The 13,675-nt window shown below is 39.9% G+C and overlaps 1 protein-coding gene across 1 annotated transcript in view; it reads right to left on the bottom strand.

Annotated features, from left to right (window-relative positions):
- Nucleotides 1-8,670, bottom strand: part of LOC122804163 (myoglobin-like) — a 35,169-nt gene extending 26,499 nt beyond the window's left edge. The window contains exon 1 of the mRNA XM_044073853.1: nt 8,502-8,670. Within this exon, the coding sequence (XP_043929788.1) occupies nt 8,502-8,602 (101 nt within the window). The 5' untranslated portion in view covers nt 8,603-8,670. The remainder of the gene's footprint in view (nt 1-8,501) is intronic.
- Between the last annotated feature and the right edge of the window lie 5,005 nt (nt 8,671-13,675).

Genomic DNA, 13,675 nt, shown 5'->3' with positions numbered 1-13,675 from the left:
TGATATTGCATTCAGAAATGATTCAACTTGACCCCCTACAGGTCTAGTGTTCTACTTTTTTTGAGTGTACTAAAGTGGAAAATGTAACCCGTCTGTAAGCTGATCTTCACTCTTAAGCCATTATACTGTTCAAGCTGCTGGAAGCAATGCTTCTTTTGTACTGGACATAGCTCTTTAAATGGAATATTCTGGAAAACATAATGTTGAGGTAATTTGTGAGATCTCAGAGTTTCTATGTGTTAATGAGCCTAAGCCTTTTTGCTACAAATGCTCCATGCTTTGTGCATGTGTATGTGTGTGCATGAGTATGTGTGCTTGTGTGTGAGTGCGCGTGTACTTGTGTGCATGAAGATGTGTGTGTGTGTGTGTGTGTGTGTGTGTGTGTGTGTGTGTGTGTGTGTGTGTGTGTGTGTGTGTGTGTGTGTATGTGTGCATGTGTCTGTCCACACACATGTGCATGTCTGTTCACACATGCACAAGTGCTTGTGAGTGTATGTGTATGCGCACACATGCATGCACAAGACCTTGTGAGTGCATGAGTCTTTGTGTGTGTGTGTGTGTGTGTGTGTGTGTGTGTGTGTGTGTGTGTGTGTGTGTGTGTGTGTGTGTGTATGTGTGAGTGTGTGTGTGTGTGTGTGTGTGTGTGTGTGTGTGTGTGTGTGTGTGTGTGTGTGTGTGTGTGTGTCAGTGTCACTGTGTGTGTATGTGTGTGTGTTTTTGAGGATTTGATTAACAATGCTCAGAATGAGACTGCATTATGGATGATGTGTTGGAAATTTTAACTAATGAAGAACAGCGAGTGGCAAGCAAGCAATCTATAGAACTTACTGGAAGGGATTAACTTCTAGACTGCAGAAGGACAAACTGACTGGACTCTTTGCTAATGGGGAGATCCTGAGCTTAAAAAAATCAAGTGATTCAACAGATCTGATAACAGATGGTTAATGAGAGCATATTGCCTCTGCAATAGAACTGCTGAAACTGTGTACTGGCCAGGCCAACTGCTGTGTATTAACAAAATACAGTAAAGACAAATACAGCAATGGATCATGTGCACTCCTTGCACAGGTTATCTTGACTGAAGCAGTAAACTGTCAGACTTCCTTACTAGTGAATTTTGTCATTATGTATGCTTGTCTATTTGACATGCTGAAATTATTCATGTAGTCACCAAGGCCATTGACGAGGGAAAGGCAGTCCATACAGCCTACCTAGACCTGGCGAAGGCTTTTGATACAATACCTCACTCGGGTATCATTGAAAAACTCATCAACTTAAATGTAAACCCATACATTACAAGATGGGTTGCAAACTGGCTGAGTGACAGAACCCACAGGGTCAGAGTTGCTGGCGCCATGTCAGACTCAAAGCCTGTCACAAGTGGTGTCCCACAGGGCTCAGTCCTGGGCCCACTCTTGTTTGGCATCTACTTTTCTGAAGTACAAGCAAACACAGGAGGGTTATGGCTGACAAAGTTTGCAGATGACTGCAAACTGGGCGCCGTAGTTGAAAACAGGGTCTCACAGAAACGGATAACTGGTGCCAGAGCCATGGCCTAAAGTTAAATGCCAAGAAATGCATAGTCATACCCTTCGGGAAAAATAAGGTTACCCCTAGCTACCATATAGGTGGCAATCCCCTGAACACAGAAGAAGTTATTAGGGACCTGGGAACCCAGGTTGACAGTAGCCTTTCATTCGACACTCATATTGCTAAATTAGTTAGGAAGACCTTCTACATTGCCCACCTTATCATGAAGGGATTCACATCTAGATCAAGGGAAGTCATAGTCTCCCTATACTCATCACTCATCAGACCAATGATCGAGTACAATGCCCCATTCGGAATGTATCTGACCCGACACTTGCAGCAGCTGGAGAGGCCACAAAAGTTCCTCACCAAAAGGATAAAGGGTCTCAAAAATCTGTCTTATGCTGCCCGACTGAAAGAACTCCAGTTATATTCAGTTGCTTACCGCTTGCTCAGAGGTGACCTATGCCTAACATACAAGGCCATGTCGAACCCAGATTTGATGAACATGCTTCATCTCAAAAAATCTAGATCCCTCAGAGCCACAAGGGCGGGAGACTTAAACCTCGACACGGTTATTAATAGGACGTGCTGGAGGGATAGATTCATCACCCAAAGACTCCCTATGCTGTGGAACAAAATCCCGGTTTATGTGAGGCAGAGCACCTCGCTGGCCTTGTTCAAGAGGAATCTTGACCAATGGATGGGAGATCGCAGATACACCCCAGGGGTTACCTCAGTGTCACTGCTCGACAGAGGCACAGCAAAATAATGGGCATAGTTTCTCCAAACTAAAGGGGTGGCGTAAGCCACAAAACTATGGGCTAGGCTTATAAATGCCCTCGGGCAGATAGCCTAGTGTGAACCTATGAACCTATGAACCTATGTCTGGATGGCCAAAAGCAGGCTTGGAATGAATGCACATATCAGCTCTTAACAGGCTGCACGCTTAAAAACATGACTGAGATAGCAAATCATTTCAAAAGTAGTAAATTAATTCACACTGAACAACTGACAAGCTCTTGTGCAGTGAGACCCCATGTACAAATGCTGTCTTGGATGGATTGGTTAGGTGACAGACTTATTTTACCTGAATGAGTCAGTTACACAAAGCACTACCAAATTATGTAGTACGAGACATTACTGAAGGCTATGCCAGAGCAGGCTGACATCACACACTAACAGGGTCCTACCTTTTACTGAAGGGAATTCACAGTGTTGTGTTAGAAGAGAGTCATCGCAGTAGTGCAATGCAGATTGTATAATTAGTAAAATCTTTAAAAAAGAACCTTCCTGAACCCCTTATGGTTTAACATGATGAAGAAACAAGGGAGCAGAATATGGAATCATGGAAGGTCAGCAAGATTCTTACATTCACTGGCTTGTTTTTTATCTTAATATTCATTGTATCCATTTTCAGCCATATTGGCATTTGCAGATGATACATTTGTCAAACACTGTCTACATACTTAGGACTGATACTTCCTTTTTTCCCAGTCACTAATTTCAAGCATTTGTTAAGGTAGTGCAAGTCTGTCTATCATCTATCTATCTATCTATCTATCTATCTATCTATCTATCTATCTATCTATCTATCGATATTGTTTGGTTTTAGGTAACTCCAGGTTGGATCTGAAAAAGTCCATTGGGATCAATGCCTTACCCCAGTAAACAAATTTAAAGAAACAAGCAATCAAATAAATAAATAGCAGTGAAGCGACTTATTTGAGATGTCAAACAGGCCAGGGTATACATCTATACTACAAATAGCATGCAGTTACAAGTGGGGCCATTAAGGTAAGAGGCTTTTATCACCTACTAGGATAGGTCAAGGAGAAACAAAAACATGTCCCAATGACACGACTTATATCGTTCACTGTGGATTCATGCCTCTGTGTTATGAGCTTACTGTATGGATCTTGGTTTGGACATAGTATAAGCTGTACAGTAACTATAACAATATGATTGGATAGTGAATCATATTGTAGTGGTGTTGGAACTGCTATAAAGCAATAAAGTCATGAAGCAGTAAATAAATGCCATCTTTACCTAATATGATTTCAAAGCTTACAGGACAGTAAAAATAAGTATTTCCGAAATAAATGGGCAGTGTACATTTTCACAGTGATCGTAACTTTCAACTACTAAACAAGTGAATATGCAAAAAGAGCTGTCTGACTCATTATGGCATACTATAAATAATGCAAAGAGAAAAGGAATTGCCTTTGTCCTACCACAGAATTGCATGCACAATAGCCTGACTTTCAGTGAAAAATGGCAGAAACATTTTTATTGCAAAACTTTACCTCTAGATATAAAGTACTAAAGTAATTATTTTTGTGTACACAATCTGTATTCAAGAACATCCCTACCACAGTTTTTGTGATTTCTAGAGACTCAGAAAGATTTCATTAACTGTATATGTAGTCTATACTTTGTGTTAACCTTTATGAATCTCATTTAATATTTAAGGCTGCAAGAAAATCAGTAGGAAAACTAAAATTAGGAAGAAGATGGAATATGTTATGCTTGTGTTGTCTGTTCATTTAGAATGGTGTGCACCTAGTGTAGACATTCAAGAATCCCAGGGGATATCTTTTATTTATTTATTCATGCTTGTTGACCATAGGAGTGGACTGATCCAAAGTGGACCAAACCTGGTAGTTACAGCCTACTGCAGACGATACTTTAAATTTTCACAAAGATTTGACAGCAGTTAAATGTGTAAAAGTAGACAGTTTTAGCACTTTCGAACTTGGAATCAGATTGGAAGACTCATTACTGTATTAAATGTGACATTAAGTTCTCTGAATTCAATATCAGTTACTTTTTGACTATCTATATCTATACATCTATATAATTATCAGTTTTCTAGATATAGATATTTACACAGCTTGATTAGACACACTTTGCAAGTGGATAGTGAGGAATCAAACATCGGGTTCTGGACGAGCATCACTACCAACCTGGAGTTTTAACTTTTTCTTTAGAACTGCCTACCAGTGGCAGAATCCCAGATGTCATCTGCTAAAACTCTTCTCTCAGAGCTAAAGGAGTGATCGTGCATACACCTTTAGAAACTGAGAACTGTCAGCTGGAAATGGGCAGAATGAGTTTGCAAAAATTCACTAGCAGGCAGTCAACTAAAGCACTTCATTTACTCTACCACCCCAGATTCGCAGAAGCATAGTGTCACTGGCAGGTAAGGGATGCTAGTTATTTTTTTCTGGACAACTTGTTTCTACACTGAACTTCTACCCTAGCACTTACTACTGTTATTAGGTTTCACCTATGCTTGTTTCAGCCAAGCATCCCCATGCCCTCTTCCTTTCTGTTTCAACAACTTCATTTATGGGTGGTGTTAAAAGAAGTAGCCTCACAAGAATTTTTTGCAGTCTTTTTGGACCTGCCTTAGCCTTCTTCAGGCTAACCATGATCCATATCTGTGGTCACTGAAAAGATTGAGAACCATGTGGTAAGGACACACTGCCACCAAGGAAAGTTTTAATTTATTTGCCCTAATTGGTTTCCCCTTCTTTTTTTCACAATTATGTCCTCTTCTAGGATGGACATGCACTGGACCATGCTGGAATATTGCCCTACCACCATGGTGACTCAGCCGATGCCTAGGCTTCAAAGTGTCAACATTCCATCTTGTGTCCCTAGCCCCTGCTAGAAATTTATCATGAAAGATATGCCTAAATGCATGACCATCCTCTTATGCCAGCATCTTAGACACCTGACCCACTAGTTAACACTGGGACACTAAGCCTTAGGCAAGACTTTATCCTTGTATGCCATGGCACCAGCTTGGATTTTTGCAAGCCTTTTGTGATGAAATGTCATAGTTCCTTCTATAATTTTATCTTTTTGACCTTTGCCTTCAGCATTTTAAACCAGTCCTTTCATGATCACTATTACATACTTTACGTTAACTGATTATTTCTGTCCCTGGTCTTGTTAGCTGCAGGAAGGCAGATCAACATCAGTTTTAATGTCATACATTTTCCCATAACAGCACATCCAAAACTGCATTCACTAAAACTTTCAGTTAAAATTCAAAATAAGGGCTTTACTTAGTGAGAACCTCCATCCCACTCATGGAAAAGGCTGTTCTCCTCACACACTTCTTAAAATAACCAACTCTGAGGTCACTACACAATGGAAAAAAATAGAACCCCACCCCTCCCTAAATGAACCTAGACACATTATTGTCAAAAGTTGTAGTAACATGCAGTATCAAGACTCCCGAAACAAAACCCCACTGTAAAATTTTACACCCTTGATTCCTGTCTAGTTTTGTAAAGTCTGTTCTTAGTTCCATTGATATATTACTCACACACACTTTCAGCCATTTCAAATCAGTTTCACCCATGTCCTTCTTTAGTACTACCCCTTGGTTGCTTAGTCACAATCACTTTACAGGTTTCGGATTGCTAGGCCAGTTAGTGTGGAAGAACTGAGTTTTATGCAGAGAGAAATATTTTTTTTTGTTTGTCTTCTGATGGACATTGTTCTATACCAGCAGTTTAATATTCCATAATGAGGTACATCATTAGAGCTGTGACATTTTGTGGCTTGTTCAAATGTATAACGATCTTACAAGATTCCACAAAAAAATGTCTACATTTCTCTATTTCAGATTACCAGTAGACTGTGAATGCTGCTTTCTATTTCATCCTTTAAGTGTGAGCAGGGTTACTAGCTCAAGAAATCAGTGCTAGTGACTTGCATCAGTAAAGGAAACCTCACTTTAAACATTACCTTAAGTGACCACTGTATCCCAAAGCTTGTATTTCTAAGGAAGTACATTTTATTTGGTCAGTATCACACAAGTTTGCAATGAGTTATTTATACCAGATCCCAATACCCTTGGGGATGTCAAGGAACTCTAGCAATGTGTTTCTTTTAACCCTAAACTGCTAGTGCTTTCTACTGCAAACCAAAAGGAACTAACTTTTTATTTTTTTCATTAATCATGCAGTATTAGTAAAAGAATTACCCTGTTGTAATAACTACTTTTAACATGGAGACTCACAGATCATCTAGGACAGTAAAAGGCCGGGACAAAAGTAAGTACAGCAGGAGGAAATAATGCTTATATGTTCCCAGCTGAGATCACAACATGGCTAACCACACAAGAAGGCAGGGGCAAGGGATAAGAGACACCTAAAAGGGACAGACAAAGACAAATTATTCTACAGAAGCAAAATGGGTTGGCCGAGGTATAGAAGTTGAGGGACTGTAATACAAAAACTCCAGAAAACAGAAGAAATTTAGTGGTGGTGGATATGCTATAGTTATCTAAAGTCACCGAAGAAATCATTAGAAAGAGTAACATTATGGTGTCAAAATAAAAAGACTTAATACAATGTTAATAAATAACATATGCTTGTGCTATGCACAGCACATAGGATCTTTCTGCACACGCACCATTGGGACTTTTGGCATTTTTAAGCTCTGTATTAGGGCACCTTGGTTATCCCAATGTAATATCCACTCATTCAGAGCCATTAGTCAGACTTTAGAGCAAATGATGCAACTTGTACATTAAGACATTGTGCTTTTTGTATTGCTATGTTTTAGATTTAGGTACTATATTATGTATTGTGGTAATTTAAAAGAAGAAAGATACTAACATGACGTATGATGACAGTACAAAAAAAGCACTGGAAAAATAAAGCATGGTGTCTAAGAGGAAAACGTTACACTGATAGCAGCATGTTACAAATACCAGCATATTTACTTAATATGAACTGGTAGACAGAGATTGACAGATAGATGCACAGACAGGCAGACAGATAGGAGAAGGAGGCAGAGAGAGAGAGAGAGAAAGAGAGGAGCAGTAATATCATAGACTAAAGATGTCTCATTAGGAAATGGGAGAGTCAGTTTGTACTATGCAGATGTTATTTCTGAAGTATTAGATCTGACATTTTAAGAATGTTGTAATGCATTAACTTGAAACAGAACTAGTAGAGAGAAAGAGAGGGAGAAAAGAACAGTAAAATCAAAGTTAAAGATATTATACAGTAAGATATAGGAAAGAGAGAAAGCACCAGCTAGATTCATAGATTAGTACTAAGCTAACTGCCCTTGCGAGCCATTTTAAGCCTAGCCAATTATCCCTTGTGAGACTCAAACCCTGCACCTTATGTTTGCAAGGCAAACACCTTAACCATTAGGCCACCCTCCCTTTTCCAATATTGACACTGTAGAGCAGCATAAGAGGGGAGCTGCTCATGTGTGTGCCGTCTTTCAGATGGGAGCTTAAACCAAGGCCCCATCTGCCTGAGTTGGTGGCATCTCAAGTGGATGTAAAAGATTACATGATACTTATCAATAAGAATAGGAGAAGCTCCCCAGCGCACTGACCAAATTTTCCCTAACTCAGTACGAATGCCACCTTGGGTCTCCCCTGGAAAGAGACCACTGGCCTAGAGGGATTTACCTGATCAACAAAGTGTAAATAAAATATAATTGTACAGTAAAAAAATGGCAAAGTCAGTTTGTAGTATGCAGTTGCTTTTTCTGAAGTATTAAATTTGATATTTTCAGAACACTGAAGCACTTTAACTTAAAACTGGTGGACAGAAAGGGAGAGAGATAGGGACAGTACAATCAAAGACTAAAGGTGTCAGAGTAAGAAATGAGAAAGTCAATTACTACTTTGCAAATGTCATTTCTGAAGTACTGAATCTGGCATTTTCAAAACATTATAATGCACATTGATATTTTATGTTTGTAAAATGTAATTCTATGGTGACATAGCAATTAGTTTTTATCATTTGCTTTTCATTTACCAGTAGAAATATCTAGGAAACTATGCCTAAGTTTATATTCTATGACAGAAGTAACTGTGACATGTATTACATGCTAATAAGACAAAGAGCTATATATTTCCTATAATTAGTAACAATTACTACAAATACAAAAACTAAGAAAGTTATGTGCAGTAAAAATATATTTACCGAACTAAAACCTCGTGGCCATGTTTTGTAAGGTTGGGTTCGACATTCTTTACCCAGAACTCCTGAAGCTTTTTCCATTGTGCATCTGATAGTGATGCCATGTCTGAAGTCACAAATGTATCTTCTTAAGGTACAGTAATGTGCCTTTTGTGGAAATGTATTCTATCTGACTAACTGGAGGGGTTTTATCTGTTTTCTGTCTCCTACTTACATCCGCTCAGAATCTCATTCTGCCAATCAGAAAGTTTTCATTCATGAGTTGAAGAGTGGGAATGGGAGTTGAGGGGAAGTCCTTGGGTGGGTCTTTTATTTGTTTTTGTGCCTGTATACACCATTACTTACTGTCCTGACAAAGAAGATGCCATAAGCCAAAAACAACACAGGGTAAGTGTCATGCAGTTCCCTCATGGATATTTCTTGGACTTTTACCAGAATCTAAACATTAAATAGATTTTCTTTATAAAGGTCACATTATTATAACAGATGTCTTTTTGTTTATCACATCATAAAATGTGAAAAAAAAGCTTGAAGCTATGAGTCTTTCATTCAGAAAACTAAAAAGCAATAGAGTAGTGGATTTTTATTTTACTTCACTGTGGATAACATTATGGGTGTTGGCAGCATCTTTGCACATTGGTTGTTAAGCTGACCTTTGTAGTCTGACCTTCACAACACCCACCAAAGCTAACTTTTCTAACTTCAGAATATTTAATAAAGATATGCATTATATGAGCATAACAGAAAGTAATGAATTCAGTGAAAGTAACTTTTTAAACACTTTTAGTAAATTATCACTTAAAATGTAGCCACATAGGCATTAACAGACAAGAAAATAAACAGTATTAACACTTGTTATATTCATGCATTATACATTACAGATGAAAAAGTGATTACTAGGAAATAGAAATTAAAATCTAAACTAACAGGGCTAATAAAGTCCAACAAGGCCAGTTATGAGGTTAGGACAGTCTCACAGGCTAAAGACAATCACAAGGCCTTCTTCCGCTATGTCAGGAACCTTAAAGGTAATACTCAACAGAAATGTTGATAAATGGCAAATCCTTCACTGACTAGGGTGACATAGCAAATCCACTGGCTGATAAATTTAGCTCTACCTCCCCCCAACTCCCCCACTACCCCCTGTGAAATATCTTCTAGAATATTCCCCTCAACTCTCAATAGGAAGCAGGTCCTGGAGGTGCTCGCTAAGGTCAATGACTGCTTCAGTAGGCCTGGACAATATCTCCAGATGCTTCCTCAATATCCTGAACCAAGACCTAAAAGGACCACTTGAGAGTCTTCAACTACAACCTCAAAACCCATTAAGTGCCAGATGAATGGAGGCCCGCAGCAGTCATCACTCTTATTAAGGGTGTACCATCAATTGTCCATGGGAACTACAGACCCATCAATTTGATAATTCTGATATGCAAAGCCATGGAATGAATCACCATGGAAATGATCAACAACAACATTTGCAACCTACTGACACTAGAGCCATACCAGTTTGGTTTTGTCAAGGGATGGTCTTGCCTACTTGACCTGGTAGACTTCTTTGGGAGGGTCACCATGGCTATGGATGAGAGGAAAATAGTGCATACTGCTTACCTTGACCTGACCAAGACATTCGATAAATACCCCATTGAGGTATTGTAGACAAACTCTCAGAGCTAGGTATAAATCCCTACATAACTCACTGGATTGCCAGCTGGTTCACTGATAGGACCCAACTAGTCAGAAACAGTGACACCACCTCCACCAAGAGATTGGTCACCAGCAGAGGATCCCAGGGCTCCATGTTGAGCCCTCTCCTGTTTGGCATCTACTTCTCAGAAGTCAAGGCTAATGTCAAAGGCCTCTGGCTCACCAAGTTCACAGATGACTGTAGATTGGAAGCTATCAAAGATTCCCTGCATGGCACCAACATCCTACAAGAGGGTCTAACAGAAACAAATGACTGGTGTGAAAGCCATGGATTAAAACTCAATATAAAGTAATACATTATAGTGCCCTTTTAGAAAACATCCACCTAAGCTAATTACTTGATCAATAAAACACCCCAAAGAGTAGACCTGATATTTAGGGATCCAGGAACATATGTAGACTGTAATCTGGTGTTCAACCAACATGTAGCTGAGATATTAAGAAAATCATTCTGTCACCCAACTCATAAGCAATGGTATGGCATGCAGGTCCAAGAAAGTTATAGTACCACTCGACTCAGCTCTTACCAGACCCATCATTGCCCCCTTTGGCATGTACCTAACCAGGAACTTGCAAGAGTTGGAATGCCCTCAAAGGTTCCTCACCCAGGGAATCCAGGGTATGAATACCTTGTCCCACACAGATCGCCTTAAGGTCCTGTCTCTGTACTCAGTCTCCTACAGGTTATTGAGAGGTGATCTATGCCTAGCATATAAGGCATCCTCAGATCCAGCTCTGATGGATCACTTGCACATCTGCAAGATAAACAGCACCAGAAATACTAGATCCAAGGACTTGAAATTTGTCTATGAGATAAATAGAACCTGCTGGAGGAACCAATATGTGCCTCAAAGGATCCCCACTCTATGATATAAGCTCTCCATCTACATGAAGCAGAATGCATCCCTGACCTGATTTAAAAGAAGCCTTGATCCATCCATCCATCCATCCATCCATCCATCCATCCATCCATCCATCTATCCATCCGTAACCCCTTTTCACATTTTGCACATGGGGTTGGGGTGTTACTTCAGCAGTGACAATCATGGACCATTTGATGGGAAATCATAAATTCACACTGGTCTGGCCTCCGTGCCTCTGATGGACAGAGACTGACAATATGTAAATGAATCCCCAACTAACATACTCCATGCAGATGCACACACATATCCTTTAGCTACCTGTTTATTAATATACCCCACCATATAGTGGTCTAAGAAACTCTGGGGCAAAACTGGGTTAGGTTGCATGATTAGGTTTGTAAAGACCCTGCTGGTCATTAGCCTAATATGATCTGAAAAACTAATTGCAACTGAATATTGTAAAGAGGATAAAAGATGTAGGATCATAGGATCGTAAGAAGTTACTAGGCTATTGGCCCTGAGGCCCTTACAAGACTAGCCAAGAATTTAGCCCATGTTCCGACAAGTCTGCACCCAATACCCCTGTCCAGCAGGGACACAAGTTGAATCCCAGAGGTGTATTTTCTGTTCCTCATCCAGTTTTCCAGGTTGTGCTTAAAAAGGGTTAATGGGGTACTCTGCTTAACATGGAGCAGGAGTCTATTCCACAGAAGGGGAAGTCTCTGGGACACAAATCTGTCCCACCAACAAGTCCTATTGATGTCACAGACCAGGCTGAGGTCATGCATACAGGTTACTTGAGTGGAGCTTGACTTGTGGATATGCAGCAGTCCTATCAAGCCGGGGTCTGAGATTGGTTTGTATGTCATTCAGAGATGACCTCTGAGGAGTCTGTATAAAACTGAGTAGAGGGACAGGGCTTTTAGCCTATCTGTGTAGAGTAGATGTTTGAAGCGCTGGATTTGGGTCTATATTATATTATCGAAAGTTTTCTTCAACGAACGCTCACATGAGCAAAAACACTGGAAATCAAACTTCTTATTGTGGGGGGCTGTGCCCCACACACCCCTACTAACTATATATTCCAACTCCAAGATCACACTACAGTGAGGAAAGGGCAAATATCCCACTCCTCACTGTACCACGACCCCACAAACACCCTTTCAATTTCCAGCATTTTTGCTCATGTGAGCGTTCGCTGAAGAAAACTTTCGATAATATAATACAGACCCCTGGATTCTCCTGGTGAGGAACCTCTGTGGTCTCTCCAGTTGCTGCATGTGCTTTGTGGGGTACATGCTAAAAGGGGTGCTGTACTCAATAATGGGTCTTATTTCTATTCTTATCAACTGCTCTATACAAGAATCTTACATCCCACAACTATGTAAGGAATCATATATTATTCCACTTCATAAAGGTGGGAATTCTTATGAATACTCAAAGTATCACCCCATTGCCATTCTATCTCCCTTATCTGAAATACTCGGGAAATGTACAGATTCTCTCCCATACACAGCATGGTTTCAGGCAACACCACAGCACAGCAACTGCTCTGTTCTCTTTTGCCAATCTAGTCAAACAAAAGAGAAATAATAACTTTGTATCTGCAATATTTTAGACCTCTCCAAAGCGTTTGACATGGTCTCACATTCCTTACTACTCAATTGGCCTCCCTATCCTTTGCCCAGGTCTACTTCACGTTGTCGTAAGCTGACAATATCGAGTCTGATGTTCTCAACACGACAATATTGAAAGTGAAGAACATCGTGCAAGTAAACGGAAATCTCAGTAAGGGGAGATTTCCATTTACCATCAATGTAGTATAGTCTCCGAGTTGGTATATTTAAGTAGGGAGGTGTGGGGGGGGGGGGTGCAGCCCTGCCTACGCCATTTATTTATTTATTTATTATTTTTTTTTTACATTATTCGATGTTTTACTTAATCGATCAATAAAGTTCGACCTTTATTGATTCAATTAAGTAAACTTTCAATAACGGGATATAGACGCCCTTTTCCGCATCCACTATAGCATGGTCTAAAAGCCGTCTGTCTGAAGGACAAGAATCTGTCCAATGGCAAGGTGTACTACCCCCTTACTCCCAACTACTATAGGCGTATCACAAGGCTCAATATTAGGCCCACTTCTTTTCTCCATATATACCAGTAATCTACTTACCACCACACAGCATGCTTCACTTATACAATATGCAGATGATTCAAATCTTATTTGTTTGGCACCTTCAATCAGCACTCTAGAACAACTCACTCAGGAATCTTTTGGCTCTTTCAAAACATGGATCACTCAAATCCAACTTATCCTAAACCCTAATAATTTTCACCCCCAATAAAATCATGCCTACCACTGTATCCTTCATTATCTCCTCCAGAAATGGCATTATTATCTCTCCCTCTGACCACACCAACTTCCTGGGCATTAAAATTGACAAAAGCCTACTTTTCGACATCCATATTTCACAAACAATTAAAGAGGTCTATAAAAAAATGGGAACACTATATAGACACAGAAAATCCCTCACAAGACAAGCTCGGATTACCCTTGCCCAAACTCACCTACTCTCCACTCTAATGTATGATGCTCCTGTCCTT

Source organism: Protopterus annectens, chromosome 6.part0 (assembly GCF_019279795.1).
Source record: "Protopterus annectens isolate FY-2018-M chromosome 6.part0, PAN1.0, whole genome shotgun sequence".
NCBI lineage: Eukaryota > Metazoa > Chordata > Ceratodontiformes > Protopteridae > Protopterus > Protopterus annectens.
The sequence above is the reverse complement of the archived record's forward strand: the minus strand, read 5'-3'. Positions and strand labels throughout refer to the sequence as shown.